Below are 16,290 nucleotides of genomic sequence, written 5' to 3' on the forward strand. Positions count from 1 at the left end.
CTGTGGAAAAATCAGCTTGAGTTGGTATTATTTCCTCTCAGAATGAATAATTTAAACATGAAAAAATTCAACGACGTCAACCTATTCCATTAGTGTTCTGGTTTGGTTGAGTCTTCTTCCTTTCTCCCCTGTGTTTCCCCTCCTAATAGAACTGAGTAGTTTATTTTGACCAAGATATACACAGCCTGGTTCATATAGATACCAATACTGCACAAAATCAGGGGGAGGAATGAGGGGGAAGTGTAGATGGACCTCTTATGCAAGACTGGGTGATAAGTAACTCTTATACATGGGGTTTCTATAGGACTACCGAGTGAATATTTTTCTGAGACAACAGTGGAATGATTCACGGCTGGCATATAGCGAGTATCCTGATGATTCCCTGGACTTGGACCCATCCATGCTGGACTCCATTTGGAAACCAGATTTATTCTTTGCCAATGAGAAGGGTGCCAACTTCCATGATGTCACCACTGACAACAAATTGCTTCGAATTTCAAAAAATGGCAAAGTACTCTACAGTATCAGGTAAGCTTCCGTTGGCTGCACCTATCTACTTCTCCATTTTCCTTCTGGCCTAGAGCTGTCTGATTCTGGAGGGCAACATGCATAGAAATATTTGACTTTTGTGGTCAATTGGTTATCATCTGAATCTTAAAACTGTTGAGAATGCCAGAGATTCCTATGGTCTCAGAAGTGTGATTCTCCACAACAAAAATATATTTGGTAGGATGGTGGGTAGATATCATGTAAATACCTGTATATGTGTATTTTTGATTGCTTCAATAAAAGGAGTACAAGCCTTTAGTTCAATTAATCATTGAGAATAATGTACAAATTCTCCACTTCAAGTAGTTTTGCCATTCTGTAACATGTAACCACACATACAAAAACATTCAATGGCTCAGCATGGTCAGTGACAGTATACTTTGGGCTGGGTGAGTGAAAAACTGGTCCTAATCTCAGATCTGCCTCTAACTAATCACATGACCTTGATCTCTTAACTTCTCTTGGGCTTGAGCTTGGGAGTAGCAAATTCTGAGATTCATTTTTGCTTTTACATTCAAATACAATCTTCTCCAGAATCTTTATCACCCCAAACTCAAAATAGTATCTTTCTTTTCTGAACACTAGTAACAGTTTCTCTGTGAATCTGTAAAGCTCTTATTTCTTCCTACCTCATGCTTTGGCTATTTTTGTGTATGAATTTAGAATAAGAATAGATCTTTTGAATTATACAATCTAGAATCAAATACAAATTTTGCCACTTACTAAGCTACATAACCTGTAACCCTCAGTTACCTAATTATAAAACGGGAAACACTAAATTTATCTCTAAGTATTCTTGTAAGAATGAATGATGTAGAGGAGAGGTCAGCAAATATTTCCTGTAAGGGTCTAAACAGTAAGTATTTCAGTTTGTAGACCAGACTGTCTCAACTCTGTCACAACCACTCAACTCTACCATTGTAGCACAAAAGCAGCCAGAGACAATACTCAAACAATTGAGTATTCCTGTGTTTCAATAAAATTTTATTTATAAAAACAGATGGTGGACTAGATTCGGCCCTCTGGCTGTAATTTGCCAATCCCTGATATATTGTATATAAAAATACTTGACACAGTACCTGACACAGAGTATGTGCTCAATAAATGCAATGGTGGCTGCCTGTATTTTAAAGTTAACATTCTTTCTAAATAGTAAGCTCTTTAAAACCAAGATATTTGGATTTTGCGCCTTTTGTAACTCCTCCCAAAGGTCCAAGATGGTGCATTGTATATGAGAGATATTTAATACATTAAATAAGCAGTGATGTTTTAAAGATCCTTTATAGAATTCCCCCTTTCTCTCCAATCTTATTATAAAGAAAATAGACAGCTATCCTTGCAAATAATTTTCAAAAGTCTGTAGACTTACCACCATCAAAAAACTCATTTCACAACTCTATATACAATTTAAGTCTGTACTGTATATTCCATTCTTAACCTAGTAATTTCAGTTTGCTAATGGCTGACAGACCCAATGTCTTGTGAAATGAAAGAGGCTGCTCATTTGTAACAACTGGCAAAGTCACTGCTTACATGAAGAACCAGGAAACATCCTCTGCTTTATTTTTAAGGAACTTTACTTTTATTTTTATTTTTCTAAAGATTTTAAGGAAACACACAATACTTTACATGGTGATGTGTTTGGTGTAAGATGCAGTATTGGGCACAACCTAAGTCGATGTGACCTGATGAAATGGGACATATGTAGAGCGTGGTGCTATGGAGGAGAGTTATAAAAAGCAGCACGGGGTATCAGCTGCTCCAGCTAACCCTCTGGGCCTTGAGTGGCATGTGCTCTAGTAAATACCTGGCATCATGCACTACAGAAATAAAACTAGGGTTTTTTTTCTGTTCTGTGAAGGCCTTTCAATTCTAGAACCATGAAGAAGATGTTTCCCAGCCCTAGATCCAGAGGCAATTCTTCTATCTTTCGTTCCCAGCGTAGCATATTACAAGCTCTGAAATATCCTCACAATTGTTTTGGATTGGTAGAGTTTGTCCTGTGGCAGGCTGGCTTAGACTTTTCCTTCACTGTGGGTGTTCTATGAAATCAGAGGAAAGATCCTTGGTGTAGAACTGGGCATGTCATTTTAGAGAAACACGGCTCTTGGCAGATTTGAACTACAGGAATCTAATTATTTGTCTGGAAGGATTTTCAATGAGCCAGACACTGTGCTGGGCCTAGAGATCCAGAGCTGAGTAAGATATGATCCCTGCCCTGGAAAGGCTCCAGTCTAACAAGGCAGGCAGATAGAAGATAAATTAAGTAATAGGAATAAATGAGGAACAAGGAAAAGAAAAATGGCTCTAACTTTGCAAATGAATGTGATTCAAATATTGTTAGAATTTGGGGACTGACACCTATACACTTGTTTACTTGAGTCACTGGACTCGATTTAACTAGAGGTCCAACTCAAGTTTAAGGCCCTGCGGGTGACAGTTTCTGATGTTTTAAAGGTGCTGGAAAGATCCCTGCTGATGTTTCATCAGGAAGGATTTTCCCCTCTACTCAGGCTTACAATGCAAATACCCCTGGAAGAGGGAATCCATTGACCTAAATTCACACTAACCTGTAAGGAGCTGATAGGAAATTTTCTTTCTGATAGTACATTTAATGTCTATGAAGAAGAATGAGAATGAGAAAATTGGATGCCTGAGATGAGAAATCAGGATGAAGAGAGTTAAGAAAGATACAAGGAAGGGATACAACGGAAGTACCAAAAATAACATGAATTGTCTCTACCCTACACATTTAAATAATTACTTAAACATTGGTTCACATTAAAAAAATAATGTTCTGTGGTGATGCTTTACATTTGCATTTTCTGAAACCTAAAACAAATTGATGATAGCATTTCATCTATGAACAATCCCATGCTTCCTTAGCTTTGTAGCTTCCCACATGGAAACCAAAGTCTAAGTTTCTGATAGCCAAACAAAACCCAAAGAGAACTATGCAGTCCATTGATGTCATAACGAGCAAGATCACACTTCCCAAGAAGTTTCCCAAAAGGCAGCAGTTTAAAAAAGAGGGGATAGTAGACCAGAACTCCACAAGTGTCCTGCAGATTCAAACACTTGAAGTTTTTTGGTAAGAACCAAGTGAATCTTGTATATACTTATTTTTATTTTAATGTTTATTTGTTTATTCTTGGGGTGGGGGAGGAGAGGGGAGAGAGGAGAGGGGAGGGAGGGAGGGAGAGAGAGAGGGAGAGGGAGAGAGAGAGAGGGTGAGAGAGAGATTGATTGAGAGAGAGAATCCCAAGCAGGCTCTACGCTGTCAGCACAGATCCCAACGCAGGGCTCGATCTCATGATCCATGAGATCATGACCTGAGCTGAAGTCAAGTTGGATACCTAACCAACTGAGCCAACCAGGGGCTCCACAAACAAATTTTTTAAATAGGAACTAAAAGTCTTAGTTCCTTGTTAGAAAATTTCTATCCAGTGTTGCAAGACACAGTCTTTACTGGTGAAAAAGTGTCAAATCTATTTTTGTATGCTTCTCTTCTGATTTTTTCTTTAATATTCACTTCCCTAATATGTTTGATCTTACTCCGTTTTCTTTTTAAGTCTTTTTGTTGACCCACTCCATTATGTATTGATCATCCCTGACCAAAGTGTAAACAAAGATACACATCCTGCTTTGTACATTCTTTTCAGAGATAGTCAAATTCTAAATTCATGTTACTTGAAAAGGCCTGAATCCATAGTGGAATAGTGAGGTGAGCCTTGAGTATTGTATATATTATTGCTCAAACAATATCTGTTGAATTGAATGTAATGAATTGCAGTGGAAGTCAGGGCACCGTGGCATAGGGTATGCAATATGAAAGAAAAAAGGAGAGGGTGAGTATTTTTGGAGAAGAGCATCTTGTCTCACTTGTCCACAATGTCTTTGCTAATATTTATTTTCTTCCTTTACTTCCCATTGCTTCTGAAAATTTTCTGCCAGTATTCTGACTTTTATAGCACCATAGGCGTATTTTTTTTTAATTTGAAGGAATTATATTGCAAAATATCTAATCCAACACCCTGTTTTAACAATGAGGAAGTGAATTCTTCCAGCAAGTTAGGTGAGGTAAAATAATGGAGCCCATAAATAGGAAAGCTAGGACAAGAATCAAAGCTCTTCAGTTTTATATAGCATATGTAGCTTATATAGCATATCTACTTTCTGAAAAATTTTGCTATCCCAGGGACCAAAGGGCTGAATAGACGCATTAAAGTCATTAAGTCAACTTCCCTACCTTCAGGCAACCTGTTGAGAACTCATTCTCATTTTAAAGACCTTTAGAAAAGGAGACTTCATACTCTCTCTTTGGATCCTATAATAAGTTAGTCTAGCATTGTACAGAAACTCTTCCTTATATAACTTAAATCACAGTTGTTACATCTTAAATCAGTAGCTTTTCCCTACATTTGTTAACATTATAAACAAATGGCTACCATTTTTGGAAGAATGGAGGGAATTGCCTCACTGTTTTTACTTTCATACATTTTTGTCCCACTAGAGTTAGTAGACATCTGCTTGGTCACCAACACTATGTTGCTGATTTGATTTTACAGTATGTTCCACTCTAGCCCCAAGATGTTCTTCATCTCCCAGTTTTCATTTTGCTGTACTCTGAAACTTATGATGTTGAATGCTGTCTTGGCTATTTCTGATACTATAGTAGACAAGGGTTTTAGAGTAAAACAACCCTGGGCTTGAGTCTCTGGCCTCAGAACTTGCTGTATGACCTAGGGAGATTTGTTACTCTCTGAACTTCTATTTTTTTCAGCTTTGAAAAAGATGATTTTGGTTAAGAACGTTAGTAGAATACAATATATATTATATGGATACAGGTCAAAAGTGGCATTGCCATATACTCTAGGGCTCTTGGTATTTTCTTATAATTAATGATAGTGGTTTTTTTTCCAGCCTCTAAGACAAAGAGTTAAATGATCAAGATAACTCCCTACAAATTCCAGACAAGGATGGGATGGACCTACTCCTGGAATGTGACCCTATAGAGTAGGGTTCTTAACCTGAGGGCTAGGTGAAAACTCCAGGGGGTCCCTGAATCTCCCTAAAGTGTATGTATGTTTCATGTATTGGGGTATTCAGCTTTTTTGTTCGTTTCTTTAGAGGAAATGGTCCTTATCGTTCTTAAGGAAGCTACCATCTTCCAACTGTTATTTTTGCTTTTATATTTATTGCATGCCTCCAGAATTGGTATATCTGAGGCAAAGTTGGTAAGGAAATATTGTTTGCCTTCAGCGTCTTCTTATTTGACTGGCCAGGTACCTATGGGCTTTATGCTACCCTCCAAACAGAGACTCCTCCAAACCATAAATAATTATGGGATTGCTCCTCCACAACAGTACCCCTTATCACCAAGATATCTGTTCCCCTCATCGTCAAATGTTATCTGACCTGAAACTCATTCTTTTATGGCACTGGAGGTGATTTGCTTGTTAGTCAAATGTTATCTGACCTGAAACTCATTCTTTTATGGTACTGGAGATGATTTGCTTGTTAATCTCTCTTGATTCGATTCATAATTCTAGGTGTGAATGATTCAGTGTTCCACCTTCCCAGTAGTACTTGAGTTGTAATAGAGAACTCTTGGCGATTGACATGCCTCTCCCTCTGATGATAAAGGCACCACTGAGAGTAGGTGGAGTGTAGATTTCTAGACAGACATCCAACGGTGTTCTGCAAATAATCCTATCTAATGACCAACTCTACCCACACATATAAAAGGCCAACTTTTCTCACATAACCTCCTATCCTTGACTCAGCCTGCAGCTTGATGCAAGAACTTCAGAAGATTCTAACTTTAGTTACAGGATGATTTTTATGGCATAGGAAAAAAGAAAATTCTCTATTTAGATGTCAGAGCTGGAAATAAAATGCACAGTGAACTAAGACCTGCCTAAATGTTACCAATGGTGATACTTTTATTATCTTACTCTCAATTTTGATGAGGCACATAAGCCCATATTTCCTGTTAGAAGACAGCTATGAAAGCTGTGATTTCTTTGTGCATATGTGGACTGTGTTTATCTTTATATCCTATAATCCAGGCAAAATTACATTCTCATTTTCCAATTCTGTGCCCAAATCCTCATTACTTTTGTGACTTGACTTAATGCAGTAATTAATGACTGTAACATAAGCGCCCACATCAGAATTAAGCAGCAAGTTTTTAGAGAAGTGCTGGTAAATGCCATGGAAACCACAAGGATTCCATTCTTCCTAGAGGCAAGCTAGGTTGGGAGGTTGGGAAGCAGTGGCATACACAAACACTGGTTGATTCATCAGGAGCTAAGCAATAAAAAGAAGGTATTTCTGGAGAGTGGCTCTCGAAAAAGGCAACATTGAGGGTAGAAGTATTAGAGTCTAGAAAGTGTGTTCTGTATATGACAGACTCTCTTAAAGTGCTGGAAAGCTCTGTCAAGCTCCTGACTGGGTTCAGAAATACACATATACTTAAGGGCATAATATTGGTTCAAACGCAACAGAGTAAGGATTCTACCCTTGTTTGAAGGAAAACAGGGGGTTGTGCAATGAAATACATGGCAACCAGTAGATCTTCCTCCTCTTGGAGGTAACTTTCCACTTCATTAACATTCATCAGAGTTTGCTCTGAAGGTGATGGTGCAAAGAACAGAATACTGAGAAGGTAGCTCAGGGCATCAGGAACTCCACACTTCTTTGCATCATTTACTGTATCCTCCAGACTCATGGAACTGCCTCTCTAACCCCATCAGTCATTCGGAGTCTTAGTTTCCTTGTCCATAACATGAGATTGAACTAGAAAAGATTAGATAAAATCTGAGGCTCCTTGGAGCTCTAGCATACATATATAACTCAAAATGATCTCCTTCCCAAACCACAAAATTCCCTCAGGATGAAGAAATAAGAGTGAGTCCTTTGTGTCCCTTGGGGCTTGGGAGTAAGCAAAAGAGGATTCTGAAGTTTAAGGTGCCTCTCTCAAACTACTTTTGGATCTTTGAATCTTTCTCTCACAAACTGAATATTCAACTCCTGAGAAGAGGAACCTGATTTTGGAGTGAGGCAGGGAAGAATGGACTACGTGTAGTTTAAGAGGCAGCCTTATATGCAGTATGTAGTTTACACAATGACAAATACTCAATACCAAACTCCCTATTGAGAAATTTCACGATCGCAAATTAGATCATTTATACCCTCTGATTCACTCAGCAGGAGTATCCATGAGATATTATTTTAGAATGTATTCAAGAATTATGTGTTTATATACTTTTAGACAATTATACAAAGATGGTAGGCTGGGACAATTATTAACTAGATATGTAGGCTAAAGGAAATTACCCGGTATATTTGAGCCAGTGGAGTTTAAGGGTAGATCTGCTATTACTCAGATATTACTCTGCTATTACCTGAATTATCTTGTGGCAGGAAGCCAAAGGAAATTCAGAGGTCCTAGTGAGTCTGTTCAACTTATGTTGATGTGGGCTCCTACCTGGTCCATAGTGCTGTCTTTGAAAGCCTCCCTGGATGGCATTAATCCCAAAATAAAAACATATAATATCACCAGGGCTCCTATGAGACATATGAATTACTTGAGCACATTCTCAAAGCACATAATCCAAAGGAAAGGCAGGCCATTTTAAAATGGGAAAAAAATTATACATCCTCAAAGTTCAGTAGTCTCTCCAACAAGTCTATCCTTGCTTGTGGCATTTAAAATTACAAACCAATGTCTGTACTGAAGAAGATACAACATTTATCACTGGACAGTCATTGAAAGACAGTTAAGGATGTATTGAATTATAAAGTTCTACACATGACACACACTCGGAGCGAGGCCATCCCATATCTGATTGATCATTTCTTCCAAAGGACAGTAAAACAAATGCTTGAGTTGATGTTTCATTTTAGTAGGGATTATACACAGAATGCTATGGGGGTGGGGAAGACATAAGTTCTGAGATTTAGGAAGACTTGGATTCAAACTCAATCTTACTAGGTGACCAGAAGTCATTTAACCTTTCTTTGATCTGCAATTTTTCTCAGTTCCAGATTCATACTAAATGTGCAATGGATATCATAATAACCCCAAGTTGGCTATGGGATAAAGGGGAAGAATAGGGGGAAGGCAGCTCTCCCCATTCTCCCTAACCCACACCCATGGACATTTCCTTATTCAGTGCCCATTAACACTCAGGCTCCACTCACCTTCCATACTTAGTTTCAAGCAAATGGATCCCCTCCCTGCCTTGGGTTTCCTCCTGTTGGGAGACCTTTAGCTCATGACAGAAGGGATAGTTGCATTTTGTTTCAGATAAGGCTCAGGTCTCCTCTTTATCTTCCAGTTAAAAGTAAATTGAGGAACTGTGCTGGATTTCAAAGTGTTATCCGGTCAACGATGGAGAATCCTACCATCTGACCAGGGCTCCGTTCTCTCTCCAACCTTTCCCACCAGAAACAGCGGCCAGCACTCTCTACCACTGATCACAATAGAACTCTTAATGAAGTAAAATACCAACAAAGTAGCACAATTTTTCTCTCAGATGTTAGCAGATACAAAGCAACTTTGGTTATCTTCAAACCATATCTGCAGTTCACAAGCATTTGTTCTCTTTTGCCAAAAGTAAAATAATCCCAAACAAAATGTTAAGAAAATTACTATACAGTACTTTTAGATATATAGTAACCATGGACATGTCAGTTCTCATTATTCTCATGTGCAGACCTAATAACATTTTGTCTTCATGAATATTTGGATATATAAATAAATTCTAGATATGAAATGGTTTTGAAATTTAACATGTAACTAAAATGTGAACAGTATTAGTTGAGTCTTTGATACTTTGAGTTCTTCTTTCCGGTGGTGTCCAGTTTAGCCTTCTCCTATTCAACACCTTCAAAACATTTTTGTTCAGGAAATAGCAAAGCATTTGGAAAAGTTTTAGCCACAGATTTATCAGCTGCTCTCCAAGTTGAATCCAATCCATATTTGGACTTAATTAACATGGGCTAACCATATGTGTGCACATTTTCTGAAAGGACCAGGCACAGATGGGAACAGATATTGTATTTCTGTCCTTCTCAGCTAGTATTGCTCAATGCATATGGGTATTTTCTGATGCCTTTATAATGTTTGGTAAACATGGACCTTCCTAGTCAGCCACTGGCATTTTCGTTAGGGGAAAGGAAAACTGCTGATGAACCAGCAGTGATGCAATTTATCTCCTCCAAACCCCAAGGTCAACGGGGAAAAACAGGTCCTCTTCTTTTTTTTTTTTCTGAAATTGACTAAGAGGATAGAGTCTAATTGTACTGCTTAGAACCAATGTGGGGTTTACGTTCTGCCCTAACAATATTGAAAAACGATTGATCTCTGGTGCCCTAGCCACACTATTCTGAGCCGTGTTTTCCATCCAGTTTCATCCTTCCATTTAATAGTCTCAGTATCAAAGTCTGCTCTAGGGGATATCGGCAGGGAATGTGAGAATCCATCAGCTCAAATATGTAAAGGAGGAAATGACTGATGGTCCTTAAAACATCATTCTTTCACCACGATTGCATCTTAATAGTCATGGGAGCTCTCACTAAATGTCTATTATATGTAGCAGCTAAAAGAAGGTAGCAGCTAAGAGCAAGGATATGCATTGGGAACTTTCTTGAACTCCTAATAATTTACACACCACGAATTTGCAATCCTTACTTATGTGGAAGGCCTTCCTCCATACAGCCACACCTGTGCTTGCCCACAGATTAGGTGAATAGCTCAGGGCTGGAGTGAGCAGGACCCTCGCCTACGCTTTTTATGATGAATGAGTTCAAAGCAGCCATTTAATTACAAAGCTTTCAAAAGATGAGTTTAAAAATTTCATTCCTTGCCTGCCTTGCCAAAGTTGGACCAATTATTTTTGTTCTCCATAGATCAAGATCCTTTTGTGGGTACCACGGGTTTTGATTCAGGAGCATCAAATGATTACTACAAATCCTACTTCCCTTATACACCCAAAGGGCCCACTCAGGATCTAGGTCTGTAAGCGTATGTCATCTGTTCTACCCAATCAGTGTGAGCACTTATCTAGGCCCCGAGGGAGTAATTAAAAGACTTCTGCTCAATTCAGTTCAGGTATGTCTCACTGACATAGTCTGGAAAGATTCTTTAAATGGATGTTTGGAAACAATTTTAAAAAGTTGAGGAATAAATGCAAACTCTTGGGATATATTCCATTAAAAGAATATATATATAGAAATAACAAATTGATAATATTAAACTAAAATCTCCTTCAAGAGAGAAACTGTTATTTCAAGTGTCTGATATGCACAGTGCCCAATAAACACTTGTCAAAAACTGCTGAATGGATGTGCTGGATTACAACCCAGGTGGAATTCTGTAACACTAATTCCTTCTCCCTATGGACCTGGTGCTTGTCCTTCTCTGTGCTGTCCTCCTTCCTGACAAGTGCCATGAGCTTCTCAAAATTTATAGCGGAGGTTCATCCAATGCATGTTACAGCCACCTCCCCAACTTCCTTTGAAATCTCTCAGTGGCTCATTTTCTAGTCCAGAGACCAGGGACAGTGGTGCCCCGACACACTGCCACTGCCCTGACTACCTTTGCATGTTCATGTGTTTTAATAGGCATGGATTTGGTTTCCTCTCTGCTGCACATGGAAACTGTCCTCATACCCTGCTTGGCATCTATCCCAGTTTCCTGGACACACCCACCATATTCTTGGTTGCCAGCGGACTAAGCTTGGTTTCACTGTCTTGGCTTGACCAGCATGCCTCTATTGTGACTGAGGATCACAATTCACACCTCTTGTCTCACAGTCCCTGGTACAGTCACACAGAACCCTACTTGAGCCTAATTGTCCTGCCCTGGTATCAAGTAGAAAGTAGTATTTCCCAAAAAGAGTGTTAGCATTACTGAAAAATTTAAGACCCCTTTCTCAATCCCCTTTCCTATTTCCCTTTCAAAAATTTTCTCCTTTTAATCTATCATGGTGACAGTAATTAGAGTCATCCGTTGGGACATGCTAAAGTGGTGCTTCTTAAAATTTGCTCTAGGACACCAGCATCAGTATTATGTGGGGTGCTTATCAAGAAGGCCAGAGAACTTGCATTCATATGCCCTTCAGATGACACTTATGCCCACCAGGGTTTAAAACCCACAATGATAAAGGTTTCTTGATCAGACAACCAGCCTGGCAGTGTCTTTAAATCCACTAACTCCCTAACTCTTCCCTTCCCTCTCTCCATCTGTGGGTTGTATTAATTATGCACTTTTAAGTTGACTTCTAACTTGCCCCCAGGCTAATTTCACTTAAGGTCTAGGTGGCTGAAGATGACACACTTGTTTGATACTTGATGTATCCTATCAAATCTCCCTGGCATTAGAATGTCACATGGTTCAGATATTTCAAAGTACAACTCAGAGGAGAGATTCAACAAACCTACATTATATCGTAAGGCTGTTCTTATGTTCTTGGGGGAAAGAGTGGATTGTGTTCTAGGATGTTGGATGACAAAGTCCAATGGGGGGAGTAAATATCTCACCTATATACCTGGATTGCCAGAAAGTTCCTATTTTAAGTAGCATTATTACTTGCACTGAAAGTTTTCACTATATTCAAGAGTGTAGGGGCACCTGAGTGGCTCAGTAGGTTAGGTGTCCAACTCTTGATCTCAGCTCAGGTCTTGATCTCAGGGTCATGAGTTCAAGCCCCACAGTTGGTCCGAGCTGGGTGTGAAGCCTATTTAAAAACAAAAAAGGGTGCAAATTGGCCTATAAGAGGAAATCCTGTAAGCTGGTCACCTTCACTTACAGTTTAGAATCACAAAAATTTTGAGCAGGATAGGGCTGTGGGTAGGTGGAGAATGAGGCCAGAAACTTAGTCAAGGTCAAATAGCTCTTTATGGGTAAACTACGTCTACCACCCAGGTCCCTTCTACACTGTGAGGCTTCTACTCTGTGAGGCTACCACGGGAGGCTAGAGGAGTTCTTAAAAGAACAGGTCATGAGAAGTCTGGATTTCTGAAGAAAAATGGAAGAGGTACTCCTGCTTTCCTTAGAAAGCAACTAAAGTGTCTATAATCCACTCTCCTGACTTCACAGACAAAAGAGGATGAGAAATTAGTAAGAATTTTTCCTGATGAGAAAATGTAGTGGAGTGGAAAATAATAAATGGATCTGACACCAGTTAAAGTTTGGTTCAAATCTAACTTGGGTCACTTAAATAAAGGTTTTGCGACTTTGGGAAAATGGCTTAATCTCTAAGCTTCACTCTGCCTAGCTCAAAAAAAAAGAGAATGCTGTCTGCCTTGCGTGAGAGTATTCCATGACTATAAACCAGTAAGAGTGCTTGGCCTACAGCAGGCGCTCAGAGAATTATGATTATTAAGAGCATCACTGTCCTCACTAGATTTCTTTAAACGTTGTTTACTTATTTTGAGAGAGAGTCAGAGAAAGAGAGCATGAGTGAGCAGGGTAGAGGCAGAGAGAGAGGGAGACAGAATTCCAAGTAGGCTCCATGCTGCCAGCACAAAGCCCAAAGCGGGCTCGAACACATGAACTGTGAGATCATACCCTGAGCTGAAATCAGGAGTTGGACTCTCAACCAACTGATCCACCCAGGCACCCTGTCATCACTAAATTTGTATTTTTCCTTATTAAGTATTTTAATGCAAAAAAAAACCCACCACAGGTCTTACCCCTCTGCTGGGTTTTGTGGTGTGCTACATAGAGGGTGCTCAACATAGTCCCTAACAGAGGAATGATAGCAATATACCAGAGACTCCCTTGCTTATCCTGAAAAACACAAAGCATCCCCTTGTCCATCCTCTCCAAGAAAGACATACGACTGTAACCATTAGAATCAACTCTACCAAAATAGTACATTGGTAATCTTTGCTTCAGGTAAGCAGATCACTCATTAAAATTTGTATTTCTACCTGAAAACTCGTTTCCTCTTCAAATGGCTTTTTTTCCCCTCAAGAATCTCTCCCTAGGAATGAACTCCCAAGTCTGACACCAAGTTTCTTATGAACCAGTAGTTGCTTCATGAATCAAGGAGCTTTCCAATGGAAAGTTAAGTGATTAATTTGCATCTGTCGAGCAATGTGAGAAAAGTCTGCCATGGACCCAGCTATCTGTCCAAGGCTCAAGGACAGGTGGCCTGAGCTTCCTAACTTTCCCTCAGCTTGATTTGCCTTATTTCTACTGAGAACCTGCTAGCAACTTACAGAAGGGGCAAGCAAGCTTTGCCAGCTTCCTCTATCTTTTAATTTGGCAATACTCTCTGGGCTCTGATGACCGGGTTCCTCTCTTCTATATCCGTAGTCCTTTCCCATTTCCACAGAAAAGCCTGGATTTCTCCCATAGGACTTTAGGATGCTGACTCATCCATTTGGTCAACAAATATTTATTGAATGTTTGCCCCATGCCAGGCATCATTTTACATGGTAAATAACACAGTCCCAGTCTCTGTGGATCATGCACTGTAATACGGGAGAAATACATGGAAAGCTAGCTGAAACACTTTAAAAGGTCTGCATCTGTTAGTCATTTAAACTTTGAGTAAGGTGTAAACCCAAGAGCTAGTCTTATGGGCAAAGTGAACTAAACAGGAGAGGGAAGGGAAGTGAGGTTTTTGGGAGACTCACTTCCTGTGTTTCATTTTATTTATTTTTTTGCCTTTAAAATGAAAATGTTTGCTCAGCCTTCTTACGCTCAGGAAAGTAACCGGGCCCCTGCTAAAGGAACTTTACTCTCTACCTTGTGCAAACAGGAGCATGGGTGCCCTGAAAGCATGTATGTCAACCACAGTGACAGTGGGGGAATGTGTGATAATGCTTCAGGAAATGAGTTCTTCAACAAAAATCAAATGGAAGATGGGTGGCCTCAGCTCAGTGCCTTCAGGTGCAACAGCCTTAATATTTCACATCATGGAGAAGAGGCGAGCATATCTGATATGCTGTAGGCAGTGTCTGCCAGCAAAAAGTCTGAGTTTCAATTAAAATATTTAATTCTGTAAGACCCACCAAAAATAGATGGAGAGCCAGAGTAAAGAAGATAAAAATTGTTCACGTTTCAGGATAATGTTGTATGTGTCAGTCTTATTTGGTGCCATTTCTACAATTCAGTAGAGATGAACAGAATAATATCAAGCTCATCCCCACTCCCACAAAACTCACATTTTTAAAAATAAAAAATAGCTTAAAAATAAATGTAGTGGTAGTTCCTTTTGAAGGTTCTTGACAGGGAAGACAACACAAGGGAATGTTCTGGGGTGATGGATATATGCTAAATCTGGATCTGGGTGCTTTTTAAAGAGGTGGATAGAGATGTAAAAAGTCATCATGCTGTAACTTAGGATTTGTATGTTTTCACTGTGTTTAACGTATACTTCAATGAAAAAGAAAAAAATAAGTAAAGGGCAAGTCTGAATTTTAGGCTTGCAGATGTGTGGTAAATGAGACATCATAAATTATGGGCTCTGTGACCCATGAAGGGATTGATTACGTCTTTACAAAGGCTTCCCATTTGCTCAGCTAATGACATGATTTAGCAAACTATTAGCCGTTAACTTTTCTCCTTGTATTGGTGCCCATTGGGTTCCAATACAAAACCTATCTGGAAAGGAAATTAGAAAAACAAATGAGGAAGAAGAAGAATACCCACTGAGTCCTCAGCTGAGGCAAAGCTCACAGATAGTTTCAGGCTTGTTGGGAATTTCTCAGTGAGGTTCTCCAGTTTTGACCCTAAGAATTCTGGGTCCCTGTAGGATTGTGAGATCTTCCGCAAAGGCAAAAATCATCGTGTGTGAGGCCACTTCTCCCTAAATGTAAAAAGTTCACTTCACAATAAAAACATTTTCAGCAAGCCTATGATTAAAAATATTATATAATTTCACCCATATGTGGAATTGAAGAAGCAAAACAGATGAACATAGGGGAAGGGAGGGAAAAATAAGATAAAAATAGAGAGGGAGGCAAACCATAAGACTCTTGTTTTTACTGTTTATTTTTGAGAGAGAGAGAGAGAGAGAGAGAGAGAGAGAGAGAGAGAGAAAGCAAGGGAGGGGCAGAGAGAGAGGAAGACACAGAATCTTAAGCAGGCTCCAGGTTCCCAGCTGTCAGCACAGAGCCCGATGCGGGGCTCAAACTTGTGAACCACATGATGTGTATTTATTTTTGAGAGAGAGAGTGCACGTGTGTGCACACATGCACAAGGAAGGGAGGGGCAGAGAGAGAAGGAGACAAGAGAATCAGAACCAGGATCCAGGCTCTGTGCTGTCAGCAGGAGCCCAATGTGGGGCTCAAACCCACCAACCAGGAGATCATGACCTGAGCTGAAGTCGGACCAAAGACTGAGCCACCCAGGCTCTTAAATACAGGGAACAAACTGAGAGTTGCTGGAGGGGAGAAGGGTGGGGTGATGGGCTAAATTGGTGATGGGCATTAAGGAGGAAGCTTGCTGGGATGAGCACTGGGTGTTATGTGTAAGTGATGAATCACTAAATTCCACTCCTGAAACCATTATTACACTACATGTTACCTAACTTGGATTTAAATAAAATTTGTAGGGGCGTCTGGGTGGCTCAGTCAGTTAAGCATCCGACTTTGGCTCATGTCATGATCTCACAGTTGGTGGGTTCAAGCCCCACATGGGGCTCTATACTGACAGTTTGGAGCCTGGAGCCTGCTTCAGATTCTGTGTCTCCCTCTCTCTCTGTCCCTCCCCCACTA

The 16,290-nt window shown here is 39.8% G+C and overlaps 1 protein-coding gene across 2 annotated transcripts in view; it reads left to right on the forward strand.

The window, feature by feature from the left end:
- The window catches only part of GLRA2 (glycine receptor alpha 2), a 171,049-nt gene that overhangs the window by 51,019 nt on the left and 103,740 nt on the right, over positions 1 to 16,290 (forward strand). For both annotated transcript variants that reach the window (XM_015067836.3, XM_015067837.3), the window contains exon 4: positions 305 to 528. In XM_015067836.3, the coding sequence (XP_014923322.2) occupies positions 305 to 528 (224 nt within the window). The remainder of the gene's footprint in view (positions 1 to 304; positions 529 to 16,290) is intronic.

The sequence above is a fragment of the Acinonyx jubatus genome, chromosome X, assembly GCF_027475565.1.
Source record: "Acinonyx jubatus isolate Ajub_Pintada_27869175 chromosome X, VMU_Ajub_asm_v1.0, whole genome shotgun sequence".
In the NCBI taxonomy this organism is placed as follows: Eukaryota; Metazoa; Chordata; class Mammalia; order Carnivora; family Felidae; genus Acinonyx; species Acinonyx jubatus.